Source organism: Elephantulus edwardii, unplaced genomic scaffold, assembly GCF_000299155.1.
Source record: "Elephantulus edwardii isolate Elephantulus edwardi_28Jun2011 unplaced genomic scaffold, EleEdw1.0 scaffold00017, whole genome shotgun sequence".
NCBI classification, from domain to species: Eukaryota; Metazoa; Chordata; class Mammalia; order Macroscelidea; family Macroscelididae; genus Elephantulus; species Elephantulus edwardii.
The window spans coordinates 23,511,548-23,524,746 of NW_006399767.1; the positions used below are offsets into that span (position 1 = coordinate 23,511,548).

Sequence of the window (13,199 nt, forward strand, 5' to 3'; positions counted from 1 at the left end):
TTGGAGAGGGACATCATGCTTGGGAGGGTGGAGGGACAGCGCAGGAGGGGAAGACCCTCTATGAGATGGATTGATTCTGTGACTGGGGTAATCGGGATGGGTGTGTCTGAGGCAGTGAGGTTGGCGCAGGATAGAGCAGGATTTAGGGCTGTTGTGCATAGGGTCGCTATGAGTCGCAAACGACTTGACGGCACATAACAACAACAACAACAACTGTTCCATTTATTTCTCCATGACCTGCCTTCCCTCCCTTTTGAGCCGGGTGCCAGAACGTGCCAGCAGGCGCGCTGGGTGTTGCTGGTCCGCACTGACTGCCCTGGCTGATGGGCTCAGGTGTTCCAGGCCTGCAGAGAAGGGTGGCCTCAGCCACTCAGGAGCATCAGGAGACACTGTTGTCTTCTGGAAACTCTCTTTAAATGTAAGACTTCATTGTCGCCTTTTTTCTTATCTCTGAGAACATATTCTATAAGTGACAGAATTTATTTCTGGGTTGAAGCACTTGAGTTGCTCAAAAGAAAAGTCCTTAGCCCCAAGTTAGTCACTTAAACTTTTTAAAGTGTGAAGATGTATAAGCATATTTTATAGGCTATATTAAAAGATACCCAATGATTCCTGGGGCCTTAATTTATGCTGGTGCCCTCAATGCTGCTTCCACTTCCTCCTTCATTACCGTTGGCTCCTGTTTATAAGGTACTTCCTGAAACTGTCAACAGCTTCATCTTGATTGGACCCACAATTAACACCCTTGGTACTATCAGACAAGGAATAAGGAGACACATTTCACTGGCAAAATCTGCAGTTGGAGACCTTTCCAAATTGTTGTGGAGTAGTGATGTCAGTTTGAGGACTAAGGTGCGTCTGAGTATGGCTATAGCCTTTCTGATCCCTTGCTGTGCACCTGGGAGCTGGACTGTTAGCAAGGGGGACAGAAGAATAATTAACACCTTTGAGCTCTGGTGTTGGAGAAAAGCACTGAACATTCCACGGACGGCCAAGAGAACAAACAGATATATCTTGTAGAGGGTGCAGCCAGAGTGCTCTTTGGAGGCACAAGTGATGAGGCTTTGCCTCACGTACTTTGGGCATGTTGCTAGGAGGAGGGGCTATTCTTTGGTGAGGGATGTGATTCTGGGAATGGTGGTAGGTCAGCAAAGGAGAGGAAGATCCTCAACCAGGTGGATTGGCATGGTGACTGCAGCAGTGAACTCGTGTGTCAGGAAGTGTGAGGATGGCGCAGGCTATAACAGGGTTCAGATCTTTTATTCATAGGGTCACTCTGAGTCATATTCAACTCGATAGCACCTAACAACATTAAAATCTGTGGGGTTTGAAGGAACATGTGGGAGTTGGTTCATGATTCGTGTCTGGCTCCTGAACGAGCGAGCCCCCCAGCCAGGACTGATGTACGCATTTCCTCAGCGGACAGTCTGTCTGGTTGGGTGTGGAGCCTTTTCAGAGGTGGGAGCACCTGGGCTGAGTGTGACACTGTCGCCTCTCCTCTTTTATAGCCAAGTACATCGTGCAGGTGGATGGGAAGATAGGGCTGTTCCGAGGCCTGAGCCCCCGGCTGATGTCCAACGCCCTCTCCACTGTGACCCGGGGCGGCATGAAGAAGGTGAGCCCAGGGCAATGCCGCCAAAGTTGCCCCCAGTCCTGCAAAACCCTCTCCATATCCTTGAGGCAGCACGTGACCGCTGGTCCTTCTCCTTGCCTCCCAGACTGGTCAGGGTGCTGCCTGGCACCTAGCCATGCTCCCAGCCCCTGTGGCCTAACCCTTGTCTCCTCACTTAGAAGAGCACGACCTCCAGTAACCCCCTGTACCCACAGAGTGACCCCCAACAGTAGTGGGCCCCCACCCCAGCCCTAAGGGTAACAGGAGGCAGGCTCAGAAAACAGACACTGAAGAATATACCAGGAGCTGTTACCTCACCTCTCCCCTGGTAGAGTTCTTAATAAAAATTATCTGTACTCCACTTTTGGCCTCTGTTGTCTGTGTATCTCAGGTTTTCCCTCCCGATGAGATTGAGCATGTTTCCAACAAGGACGATATGAAGACCTCTCTGAGGAAGGTTGTGAAGGAGGTGAGCGTCTGGGAGTGGTGATGGGGTGGTCCCTGGTGAGAAATCTGGTGATTTCTAATGCCCGAGTCAGACTGGCCATTCCAGAGAAGCAGAATTAGGTCTCTGTGCAGGTGGGTGGATAGAATGCTAGGTGGAACGCGTCCCTGGTTGGACTAGTGCCAGACCCAGCAGCGCCCCAGGTGGACAACAGTTTAATGCCATCCCTTGGTAGACAAGAAGGTAATGCCATTCTTGATGGGACCTTAGTGGAATCCCAGGTTTTCATTCATTAGAGCTTCCAGCTGCCCGTGTGTGCCATGAATTCTGGAAGCAGGCCTGGCCAACTTGCCTCCTGCTATCTTGCAGACCTCCTACGAGATGATGATGCAGTGCGTGTCCCGCATGCTGGCCCACCCCCTGCACGGTAAGCCCCCTGGGAGTGACTGTGTGGTGAGGGTGGGCTGTGGTAGAATTCCTGGGGAGCAGCATTGGGATGGAAGCCCACTGGAACCATCCCAAGGAAGGATTGGCCAGAACTCCCACCCAAAGGGAACTCAAACTCTTTCCAGCAGAAGGAAAATAACCCAACAGTCGTGGGATGTGACGGGGAATCCCAACGGCCATGCTTTCCTCATTCAAATGCGCCCCGTCTGTGCAGTTGCTCTGCTGCCCATGGCTGGGTATTGTGAGCTTTGGCCACCGCATCACCTCTGTGTTTTCTGTTCTCTCAGTCATCTCGATGCGCTGCATGGTCCAGTTTGTGGGACGAGAAGCCAAGTACAGGTGGGTAACTCTCTTGGGGCTGGTGGGAGTGGTCTTCCCCATTGAGAGTCAGCCAAGCTGGGCTGTGCACAGCACCCTTCCTGACCTGGGTCTAACAAGACAGCTCAGCCTGCCTCACTTCAGAAGACTTGGGGTGGTGACTTCCGAAACCCAGAGGGATTTTCTCTTTCGCGTTTCCTGTTGGAGGCCCCTCTGTGGAAGGGTTGTGATTGGAGCTGCTTGGATTAGGATTCCTGGCCTCAGAGTTGATTGAGCCAGTTAGGTGGTCCTATTATGGAGCTAAGTTCCCTCTAGGTTATGATCCTGTAAGTGAAGGCCCAGCATTTCTCTAGACTGACACAGAATTTGGACTTTCCTCCCAACCCCCATTCTTTGCTGAGAAGCTGGTCTTGGAGCTTACCCCTTCAGCTGTTTTTCAAACACACCGGTGGCATCCTCTGCTGTGCCCAGCTCTGACCCTGGTGCTATAGGGCTCTGAGCCAGGCAGTATGTGGGTCCTGGAGGCACATGGCAGGGGAGAGAGCGTTTCTGTGGCCCCTCCTCTCTGAGAGCCTCATTTCCCGGGTTCAGTTTTGTTCTGTAGCTGAGCCGCTCACTGTTTGGGAAAGACAGCTGAAGGGCAGGACTGGGGCACCGCAGGACCTAGCGGCTTTGGTGCTCACTCCTTCTCTCCTAAACTGTCCCTTCCGCTTAGACTGGCTTCCCTTGAGGCCAGACTGGCTAACATGTCTAGTCACACAGGGCACAGAGGTTACTGTTGCTTCTCGTTTGTGTTTTGTATCTAAGACCCTACAGCCTTGTTGTCTGGCTGCAGTGGCCAGGGTGCCAGTCTCCAAACTCCCTGCTGGAGAGGCCAGATGCCTAGAACTGCTAGGTCTTCTGCCCTGTGGTTTCTGGGTTTCCCTCAGTCCCTGTGAACAGCGTAAATGCCCCTTCACCCCAGACAGTAGCTCTAGATACTTTTCCATGTGGGGTCTTCCTGGACACACTCTCCCCTCCCTGCGTCATCCTCCCCAGGGCTGAGAGAGGAGAGAGTGGGCACTCTTAGGGCTGGTGGGCTCTGCTTCAAGTGGCCTAACCCCATCTGGTCTTCCTCACAGTGGAGTGCTGAGTTCTATTGGGAAGATCTTCAAAGAAGAGGGGCTGCTGGGATTCTTCGTGTACGTGAGTTTATAACCGCGGCGGACCTGGCCGTGGGCCATGGCTTTTCCAGCAGGTGCGCTCTCCACCTCCAGGCCACAGCTGCTGGCCTCAGGCCAAGCCCAGGGCTCTGGAGGACAGCAGCTGTGACCGAGTCGCTGCTCTCCAGCCTACAGTGCTCCTCCTCCGCATGTCCCCACCGTGGGCCACCGGGACCAGAGCCAGCCATCTTCTTTCAAATCATGGCTCTCATGAAAAAGACATTGTTGTCCAGCACTGGGCAGTGAACTGACCATTTTCCTCAGGCCCTGTCCATTCTCCTGACTTTGAGTGTCACTGGGGCTGAGGCTGGTCTTCATAACCTTTGGATTTACTGCTCAGTAAGACCTGAAAATCTGTGGCCTGGATGGAGGGTCTGAGGCTAGCAGCTGGGCCTGGATGGAGGGTCTGAGGCTAGCAGCTGACAGGCAGCCTCCAGGCAGTGGATGGACTCTGGCTTCCATCATCTTCTCGACAAATTGGGTGTTAACATGGGATAGTTCACAGAGAAATCTCTACTTTTGACTGCTCTTGAAAAGCCAGAAAGTCTGGCCCTGCTGTGAAACGCTTTGGCTGGAGGCAGAGTAGCTTTCTGCTGGGACAAAGGGCTCCATCCGTGGACATGGGACATGGTCTCCCTATGTCCACAGACTCCTGCACTCTTTGTCTCTCATTTGCTTTACCTCAGCATGGAGAGAAACCGTATTCTCAGAGGACTGTATAGATGCCTGTGTGTAAACTGAAGCCAGGTTTAACTGTGCTGCTTGCTTCAGTCTGCATTTGTGACTGCCTGGTATTATGGGCATAGGATACCAGATATTGAGTTTCATATTCATTAATGTCTATATGGTGGATTTACAGTTTGCTAGATGTTTTTCTTTATGATACATCATTTAGCCAAAAGAATACTATGTGTTCCAGCTCTGTGTGTTACAGTTCTCAGTGAGGAGTGATCTTCACCCCCCTAGGGGACATTTGGTAATAATCTGAGGACAGTTTTGGTTGTCAAAGCTCTTGGTGAGAGGGTGCTGCTGGCTTCTGTTGGGTAGAAACTAGGGAAGCTGCTAAGCATCCTACAATTCACAGGATAGCCTCTGTAATTGGCCCAAACTATCAGTGCTACAAAGGTTTTCGAAACTCTGATTTATTTACGTGCACATGCATAAGCATATCAGATGTGTATATCTGTTGTTAGGTACCATGGAGCCGATTGTCCACTCTTAGTGACCCAGTGAGACAGCACAGCCTTGCCCCATCCACTGTTATATGCTGTCATCTTGGTGAAAGCAGGTTCCCAGGTCTGTCTCCTATGGAGCCATTGGGTGGATTTGAACTGCTAACCTGTAGGTTAGAAGTCAAGTGCTAACTATTTACCCAAGGACCTGCCCTGACCAGTGTTGTTAGGTACAGGCAAGTCAATCCCAGTGCATGCTAATAGAGGACAGTGGACAGCAGAGAACCACCCAACAGGGCTCAATACGCTCTTGTCTTTATGGGAGCAGATCAACAGGCGTTTTCTTCCATGGAACCACTGAGTGAGTTCAAGACACCAACCGAGTGCTTAACTCTTATGCCACCACGGTTATACATATTGTTGTTGTTGTTGTTGTGTTCTGTCAAGATGGAACTGACCCATTGCTGCCCCTCAGTGGGTTTTCAGAGGCAGTAAATTGCACAGTACTTGATGCCCATCTTTCTCCCGCGGAGTAGCTTGGCTACGTGCCTTTTGGTTGGCATCCCAGCTCCTTACCACAGGGTCACCAGAGCTCTCTTACATATGTGAGGATGCATCTTTTTCTATGTGATTATATTTAGTTTATCGGCACTTAAAGCACTATCGCTTGCCACCTCTGGCATTTTCACATGGTGGAGTTCTGTTCTAGCATGTTAATGGGCGTCCCACCTGACAGACACTTAGCCATTAGGTTCTTCCCTCGCCCTCCCCGAGTCCTTGAGACGAGTGATGTTTGTTAAAACCGCTCAAGTTGATCTTAGCACAGATGGGAACAGCCAGATTGGACATGGGCTCATGGTGGTTCATTTTATTAACGTCCCTTGTGTTACACGTTTATTAAATACATTGTTTTGATCTTTCCAAAAATTTTTATTTTTATGTAAGATTTTTTAGTGATCTAAAAATAATTCCACTTGCCCTCCCAGGAGAAGCCAGTGTCTTCTGGGATCCTTTGAGGTGTTCCATACCTAAGCCAGCAAATAGACACAAGAAACATGAGGTCCCCTCAGATCCAGACTGCTTTTTTCAGGTCTCTGGGGTCCAGGCTGCTTTTTGCCCACAGTGCTGGATTTTGGGAGGCTTTTATATTAGTTTGTGAGCAGTTCATTTGAATGGCCCTCACTTTCAGAGTCAGCCCTCCTTGTAAATGCTTCTTGTGTGGATGTCTTTGATGGAGTGTTCATTCCAGGAGTGAGGAAAAGACATGTGCTGAGCAAACTGTACCACGACGGTGGTTTACTAACAAGGCTGAGAGAAAACTGCCAGCACAGGCAGTCATTCAAATCTGTATTTGAATTCCTCCTGTGGCAGCATCCACAACTTAATATCTGGTCGCTGGGGTTCAGAACTACTTGTGACATCATAACTAAATTTGTGGTGCCTGAAGTCAGTCTCAGCACTTCCTCATGTCAGAAGGAGCCTTGTGCCTTCCTGGTTGGACGGAGCTGGGCACCCCAAGCACCTTGAAGGCTTCTGTGCCGAGGCTGTGTCCTTAGATCTGCAGAAGGGTGGCCCTTGGTCGGCCCTGGTGGAGCCCCCAGGATGTGTTCCCCTCCCCTGCCTGCTCACCTTTGCTCACCTTGTTTTTTTAGCGGCTTAATCCCTCACCTCCTGGGCGATGTGGTTTTCTTGTGGGGCTGTAACCTGCTGGCCCATTTCATCAATGCCTACCTGGTGGATGACAGCGTGAGTGACACCCCAGGGGGGCTGGGGAACGACCAGAATCCAGGTTCCCAGGTTGGTTGGAATAAGGACTTTCTGTCCATCTTTCTGTGTTCTGCTGGTGCCCTGGGGCTGGGGCAGATTCTTGCATCCTCTGGGATTCTGAGTAGCAGGGCCTGAGGGCTGGAGGGGACTCCATGGAGGGCTGAGAAGGAGCCCTCTGGTTTCAGAGGAGTTCCCTTTGCCTGGGGGACACAGAAACGGACAGATGAGAGCCTAGGGTGATAGCCAAACCAGGTGGGGGGGGATTTTATAGAATGCCCATCTCTGAACAGCTTTAGAGAATAAAAGAGACCCAAGATGATCCAAGACTAGTTTAAGACAGCAGTCTACTTAGGGATCAGGAGATGAGCCAGGTAGTAATATGCCTCCATCTTTTGTTTGATGTTCTGTTCTTTTTAAAACCCTCTTGTGAACATAATGGCATTTAATCCTCCAAGCACCCTGGAGGTAAAGAGAATCAAGCAGGCATAATTCCCTATTTTACAGTTAGAAGGACTGCAAGCCAGAGATGAAGGGGGTGGTTGTCCACACTCCCTAACTGGCACTTGGCAAGGCTGAGGCTGGGTCAGGCCAAGGCAGTGCCAGGCCGAGGGTGCTTTCCTCCGTGAGTGGTACAAGTCCTCTACGAAGTGTATAATCCAGCCTTGCTCCTGTTTTTTATTACCAAGTCTCCACGGCCTGTTACAGACCTTTCAGTGGGTTGGGTCAAGCACAGGCAAGACCTGGTCCTTTTGAAAGGTGTGAGGACCTGATGGGCTGACAGAACAGCATGAAGGTAGGGAGGAGCTAGGCCACAGCTTGGTCAGATATTCTCACAGTGATGGTCACCAGCATGGAAGGCAGGGGAGGGCCTGGGGCCTGGCTGCCGAAGTCCCCCAGGGAGGCTTCCGTTGTCCGCATGTCTGTGTCTGTCTGAGCACCTGATGTGATTGTTCTCATTCGGTAGGTCTGGGCAGTATGTGGAGGTTGGGGGCGGGGGGGTGGTCCTGGCCTGTGTCTCTGAATATCCCACACCAGCGGAGCACCTCTGCTCCCAGGGCATCTGTGACCAGCTAGGTAGGTGACTTCCTGGCCTTGCAGTGTCAACAAATATAAGTGACTCCTGGCATATCTGCCCTTAAAGTAGCTGGTGTCCTTGGCTCTGCCCTTTCTCAAGAGCTTTAGGATAGAGGTGCTGCCTTCACACTCTCAGAGCAGGGCCGGGCCAGCCTGGGGCTGGGGACAGCCACCACAGCTGACTGGTTTCCTCTGGTCCGGGTGGGCAGGTGTTTGCCCAGGGGCTACTGCCCTGACGTCAGTGCTCACTGCAGTCCACAGCTTTGACGCAGTTTTCAGGGACTTTTCTGTGAAGTTGAGAAGTTAAGATGCTGCTGTGTGGCCTAGCACAGGCACTCAGAGGGCTGAGCAGACCTCCACGCAGGAGCTCCAGGGCAAACTCAACTAGGGGGTGGCCACCCCAGAGCAAGCCGAGGGGTGGGCGGTCACCTTTTTCAGTCAGTAACTGTCACCTGGACAAGCAGAATTTCAGGAGTTGGTGTGTGAAGGGGAGTGTGTGTGCGTGTGTGGTGAAATGGGCGAGAGCAGGAGTCCCAGGGTTCCCTTTGCTTTGTGCCATACAGCCAGAAGTGTGCCCTTTCATTTCCTGAGCACTGACTGTGTGCTGGCATTAGACATTGATCAAGACAGACACCAGCCAAGCAGCCAAGCCCCTAGTCTGGTCGTGTTACGTGTGAGCCAGATAATCTATTTACCTCGTTTCACTGCTCCTTTCCCTACTGTCCCCAGCTTGTTCCAGGCCTCTAGTTGGCCCTGTGAGTCCCACTTCGGGCTCCCTGGTCCTCTAGTGGCTCTGACCACAAGGCCCTCAAGGCCTCTGCAGGCCCTGAGAATGCGTCTGGTGGAGCTGTGTGAGAAGAGGATGTGAGACCAACTTGGAAGGCTGGGGAAGGAGGCCTCGGGTGTGCAGCCAGCATATATGTGGTCTTCACTCAGAGGTGCATGTAGCAAATAAATCTTGCTTTCTGTCTTTTTCAGTTCAGCCAGGCTCTGGCCATCCGAAGCTACACGAAGTTTGTGATGGGGGTAAGTGAGTGAAGCAAGCTGTCCTTCTTGATGCCCTGGCAGCCTGGGTAGGGCTTTGGCGGTGAGTGAAGGAAGCTGAGGTGAGGTCTGCGTCACTGCTGCAGGGACTCCCTGCTCCACAGGCCCAGGTGGGAGGCTGCCAAGGGGTGAGACTGACACTCCATCCTCTTTGCTTTCAGATTGCAGTCAGCATGCTCACCTACCCTTTCCTGCTGGTCGGTGATCTCATGGCTGTGAACAACTGCGGGTAAGTACATGTTCCCTCAGTGGCCACCCTGCAGGGCTCTGAACGCCTGGCTGAGCCCTCCCAAGCTTCTGCCCCTCTGCGATTCCATCTGTGTGCAGCCCTGCCCGCCAGCCACTTCCTCTGCCATGCACAGAGACCCTCGAGGTTGAACCTTGCTTGGGTTTCAGGATGCGGGTGGGCAGCAGTTCAAACTGTTCTCTCTGAACCCTCTTTGGCTTGGCTGATCTGTCACCACAGTCCCCTGAGTCTAATGTGTGGTCTCTGTCCTGTGCAGGCTGCAGGCCGGGCTTCCCCCGTACTCCCCAGTGTTCAAATCCTGGATCCACTGCTGGAAGTACCTGAGCATGCAGGTAAGCTGCCTCGGAGGCAAGGATGGGCATTCTGTTCTGCCACCGGATTGACCACATGAAACGGTCTTGTGGACTCCTGAGGTCAGACAAAGATAAGGGGTTGTCATAGAATTCGTCATAGTGTGAGTAGGGCAGGTAAAGAGAATGAGGACTCTTAATTCAGGACAGTCCAATGCCCACCCTCCCTTATTTCAGAAGGAATTTGAGGCAGAATTCTATGAATATTAAATATCTAGCTCTTTTTCTTGTTTTAAGTCTTAAAGACCCTTAGGACACTGTAAGGGGCTCTGGCCAATGTAATACGTGGTAAGCTCAAGTACTTTTTATCCCCAGAGTAACTAATAGAGGCTGAAATGAAAGGCTGAGGCGAGTTCACCTGAGTTTTCTGAAGTGTTGGGGCAGTGGGCCTGTACTCCACTAGGACATCCCAGGTGTCTGAGAGAACCTGGGGGGGTGAACTAGGCACACAGTGAGGCTAACAGTGGGTTCAGTTTTGGGGATCTTGGGCTCTGCCCCAAAACACCCTGCTGCTGACTGAAGGTCTTGCCTAGAGGTCAAGGGTCAAGGCTCCTGGCCAAGGGCAGATCTCTGTCCTTTCCTGACTTCAGTTTGCCTTAAAGTCTCATGGGGCAGTGGCCTGGGAAGGAGCCAGCAAGCTGACTGGCCTCAAGGTTAAAAAGGGTGCGTGGGAGGGCAAGACAGCCACTGTTCCCCAGTGATTGAGGCCAGCTCTCCCCAGTAGGGTGGGAGGAGGCCCAGGCCTATCAGCCTCTGAAGCCAGCAAGGTGGTGAGTCACCTCTTCAGTGTTTCCCCCTGAGCTGTCCTGTGACACTTGAGCTCATTTGCACCTGGTCCTCTAGGGTGAAGGCCCATGCTCCCACCTGCCCTAGGGGGGGTCTCTGGGTTCCTGCACACTCTGGGGAAGATCGAAGAGGCATAGCCTACCCTGTCACCTTTTCACCTCTGTTTCTTCTCCTCCAGGGCCAGCTCTTCCGCGGCTCCAGCCTGCTTTTCCGCCGGGTGTCATCAGGATCATGCTTTGCCCTCGAGTAACCCAAGTCACTCTGAAAACAAAACGTAGTGCCTCAACCTGGCCACGTGGCTGAGGCCTGCTCTTCTCGGGGCGCCTGCAAGACGACTCCAACCCAACAACACCTAGATGTGCTCCAGCCCAGCTGAGTTTCAGTTTCCATATTTGCCACGTGTCTGTCCAGAGGTGGGGGACAGGGGTGGGGCTGCACTTCATAGACTGAGTCTCCTGATAGGCCTGTTAAAGGTGGGGAAAGGTTAGGAAGCTGGGGCAGACTTCCCAGATCTACCGAGTCTGCCTGTGCCAGGAGTCCGTAGCTTGTGGGGGCCCAGGTTGATGGAGGAATGGCCAACAGGGTCAGTTCCCACCCCCGACTCACACCCAAGTCAGCTCCAGCACTCAACCCACAACCGGAAGCCTCCCTCCGCTTGTAAATAGGGCGTAAACCCTTGTCAAAAGACCACCATCATGCCTGGGTCTGTGCTCGGAGGCTGTGGCTAAGTTCTGCTTTCATTTTTCTCAACACTACTTTTCCAATAGGAGGGCAGCACCTCCTTTGAATGAGAATCATGTAACTACACAGAACATGTGCCCTGTCTAATGCCCGTCTTGTTAACGGTGGCGTCTACACATGCAGGATCAGTTCCCTGTGTCGTGAATGCCTACAACTCATGCCTATCGGTGTCTCTGGTTCTACCCGATTTAAAAATTAATTTTAAGATTTGACCCTTTTTATTCCTCCCTCAAATAAATGTACTGTGGTGATTTGGAGTTTTATCAGGAGTCTCTTTCTTTTACGAGCTTAGAGAACCATCTGCAGAACTGGCATCAGGGCTGGGGTGTCTCGGGGATGAGCATGTTGGATGCAATGCTTATAGGAGGCATTGGACAATTTTCTGAATTAGAAGAGTTGAAATTGATAGAGACTCGAGACACTCAAGGTCAAGCACTATTTCTTGGCCAGTCTCGACAGCTCAGTCATGTCCAGGATATTAGTGCACTGGACAGGCAAGCAGCTTATAAAGGGGAAGATTGAGGCAGGCTGGCGAAGTACGGGGAGCAGTATGCTTGGCAGGGACTTTCCTTAAAGGACGTTTCAGGAGCAATGATTTTGAAAAATACTGTGTAACTTGATAAGAGGCTGGAGAGCATTGTACCGAGTGAACTAACAACTCAGTCTCATAAGGACAAATACCGCGTGACTATTACTGTAAAAATAGAAGGAAAACTAGTAAAACACATATGGAAACTCAGTGGGGGGAGGGCTGAAGATAGGGGCAGAACCACAGGGCTGCACAGTTCGGTGGGTGGAGGAAGGGGGATATGGAAATGGGAAGGATCTGGGCGAAAAGGGTAATTAATGATAGACAAAGTCCAATGGTGCGTAATTTTATAAAACATAATGCATGAGAATGATTGTATGAAACACAATGTGAATGAAGAATAGTGTGAAACACAGTGTATACGAACTTTGTAAGTAAACCAATAAAAACAAAAAAGAAAGGGCATTTAGCAGTTCCCAGAACAGTTTCGGTTATTATTCAGGTTAACAGGTACAGTGGAGTGGAGAGGATAGAGTGGGACCAACCCACGAGGAGAGTGGCCCCCTGCAATCAGTTAATGTTATACATACTCTGTCAGTAGAATAAAGGACAAAACTCACATGGTTACCACAACAGACACAGAAAGAGCATTTGGCAAAATACAGCTCTCTTTCATGATGAGCTAGTGATAGAAGAAACTTTTCACTCTTCTATAGAAGGTATCTACCAAAAACTAGTATTTTTAATGACGAAGGACTGGATACTGCTTCTTAGACTGGAAACAAGACAAGAATGTGCCTACCACATCTGTTCAGCACGGCTAGGAGACCTCCAGTCAGAGCATTTCAGCAAGAAAATGAACTAAAAGGTATCTGGACTGGAAAAGAAACCGTGTAGAACTAGATGAAATGATCTTGTAAATGAAAATTTTAGAAAAAAAATGGTAAACTTATAACACACGAGTTCAGTATGGTATAGGATGTAAGATCAGTATTTTAAAAAATAATTGTATTTCTATCTAGCAACAAAGAACAAATAAAAATGAAATTAAGGGGGGAAAAGTTCCCTTACAAAAGCATCAAAAGAAAAAAATATTTTGGAATAAATTAGAAAACCTCACAGGCCTAGAGTTGTTGTTGTTAAGTGCCGTCGAGTCGCAGGCGACTCATAGCGACCCTATGAAGGAGAGTCCTCAACGCTTGGGTGCCTTTCATCCTCTCTCCAGGTTCACAGGGTTTCCGGAGGCAAGCTATTACGAAAGTGGATGCCACTAGGCCTAGAGTGAGTGAAAGACTTAATACTGTCAAGATGGCATATTCAATTTGATCCCTTTCAAAATCCCAGCTAGAAACTAACAAATTGACAAATTGACTACAATTCATAAGAGAACTCAAGGACCTCAAAATAACCAAAGCAGTCTTAGGAAAGGAGACCAGAGTTGGAGCACTCATGCTTCTCTATTTGA

General features: G+C 50.6%; 1 protein-coding gene across 2 annotated transcripts in view; it reads left to right on the forward strand.

Annotated features, from left to right (window-relative positions):
• The window catches only part of MTCH1 (mitochondrial carrier 1), a 24,151-nt gene extending 13,437 nt beyond the window's left edge, over nucleotides 1-10,714 (forward strand). Inside the window, exons 3-12 of one of the 2 annotated variants that reach the window (XM_006882030.1) lie at nucleotides 1,509-1,615; nucleotides 2,004-2,081; nucleotides 2,427-2,484; nucleotides 2,792-2,843; nucleotides 3,944-4,003; nucleotides 6,849-6,942; nucleotides 9,016-9,063; nucleotides 9,243-9,310; nucleotides 9,585-9,660; nucleotides 10,643-10,714. In XM_006882030.1, the coding sequence (XP_006882092.1) occupies nucleotides 1,509-1,615; nucleotides 2,004-2,081; nucleotides 2,427-2,484; nucleotides 2,792-2,843; nucleotides 3,944-4,003; nucleotides 6,849-6,942; nucleotides 9,016-9,063; nucleotides 9,243-9,310; nucleotides 9,585-9,660; nucleotides 10,643-10,714 (713 nt within the window). Of the gene's footprint in view, nucleotides 1-1,508; nucleotides 1,616-2,003; nucleotides 2,082-2,426; nucleotides 2,485-2,791; nucleotides 2,844-3,943; nucleotides 4,004-6,848; nucleotides 6,994-9,015; nucleotides 9,064-9,242; nucleotides 9,311-9,584; nucleotides 9,661-10,642 lie in introns of both variants that reach the window. The other variant, XM_006882029.1, reaches the window with a different exon arrangement.
• Nucleotides 10,715-13,199: the final 2,485 nt, after the last annotated feature.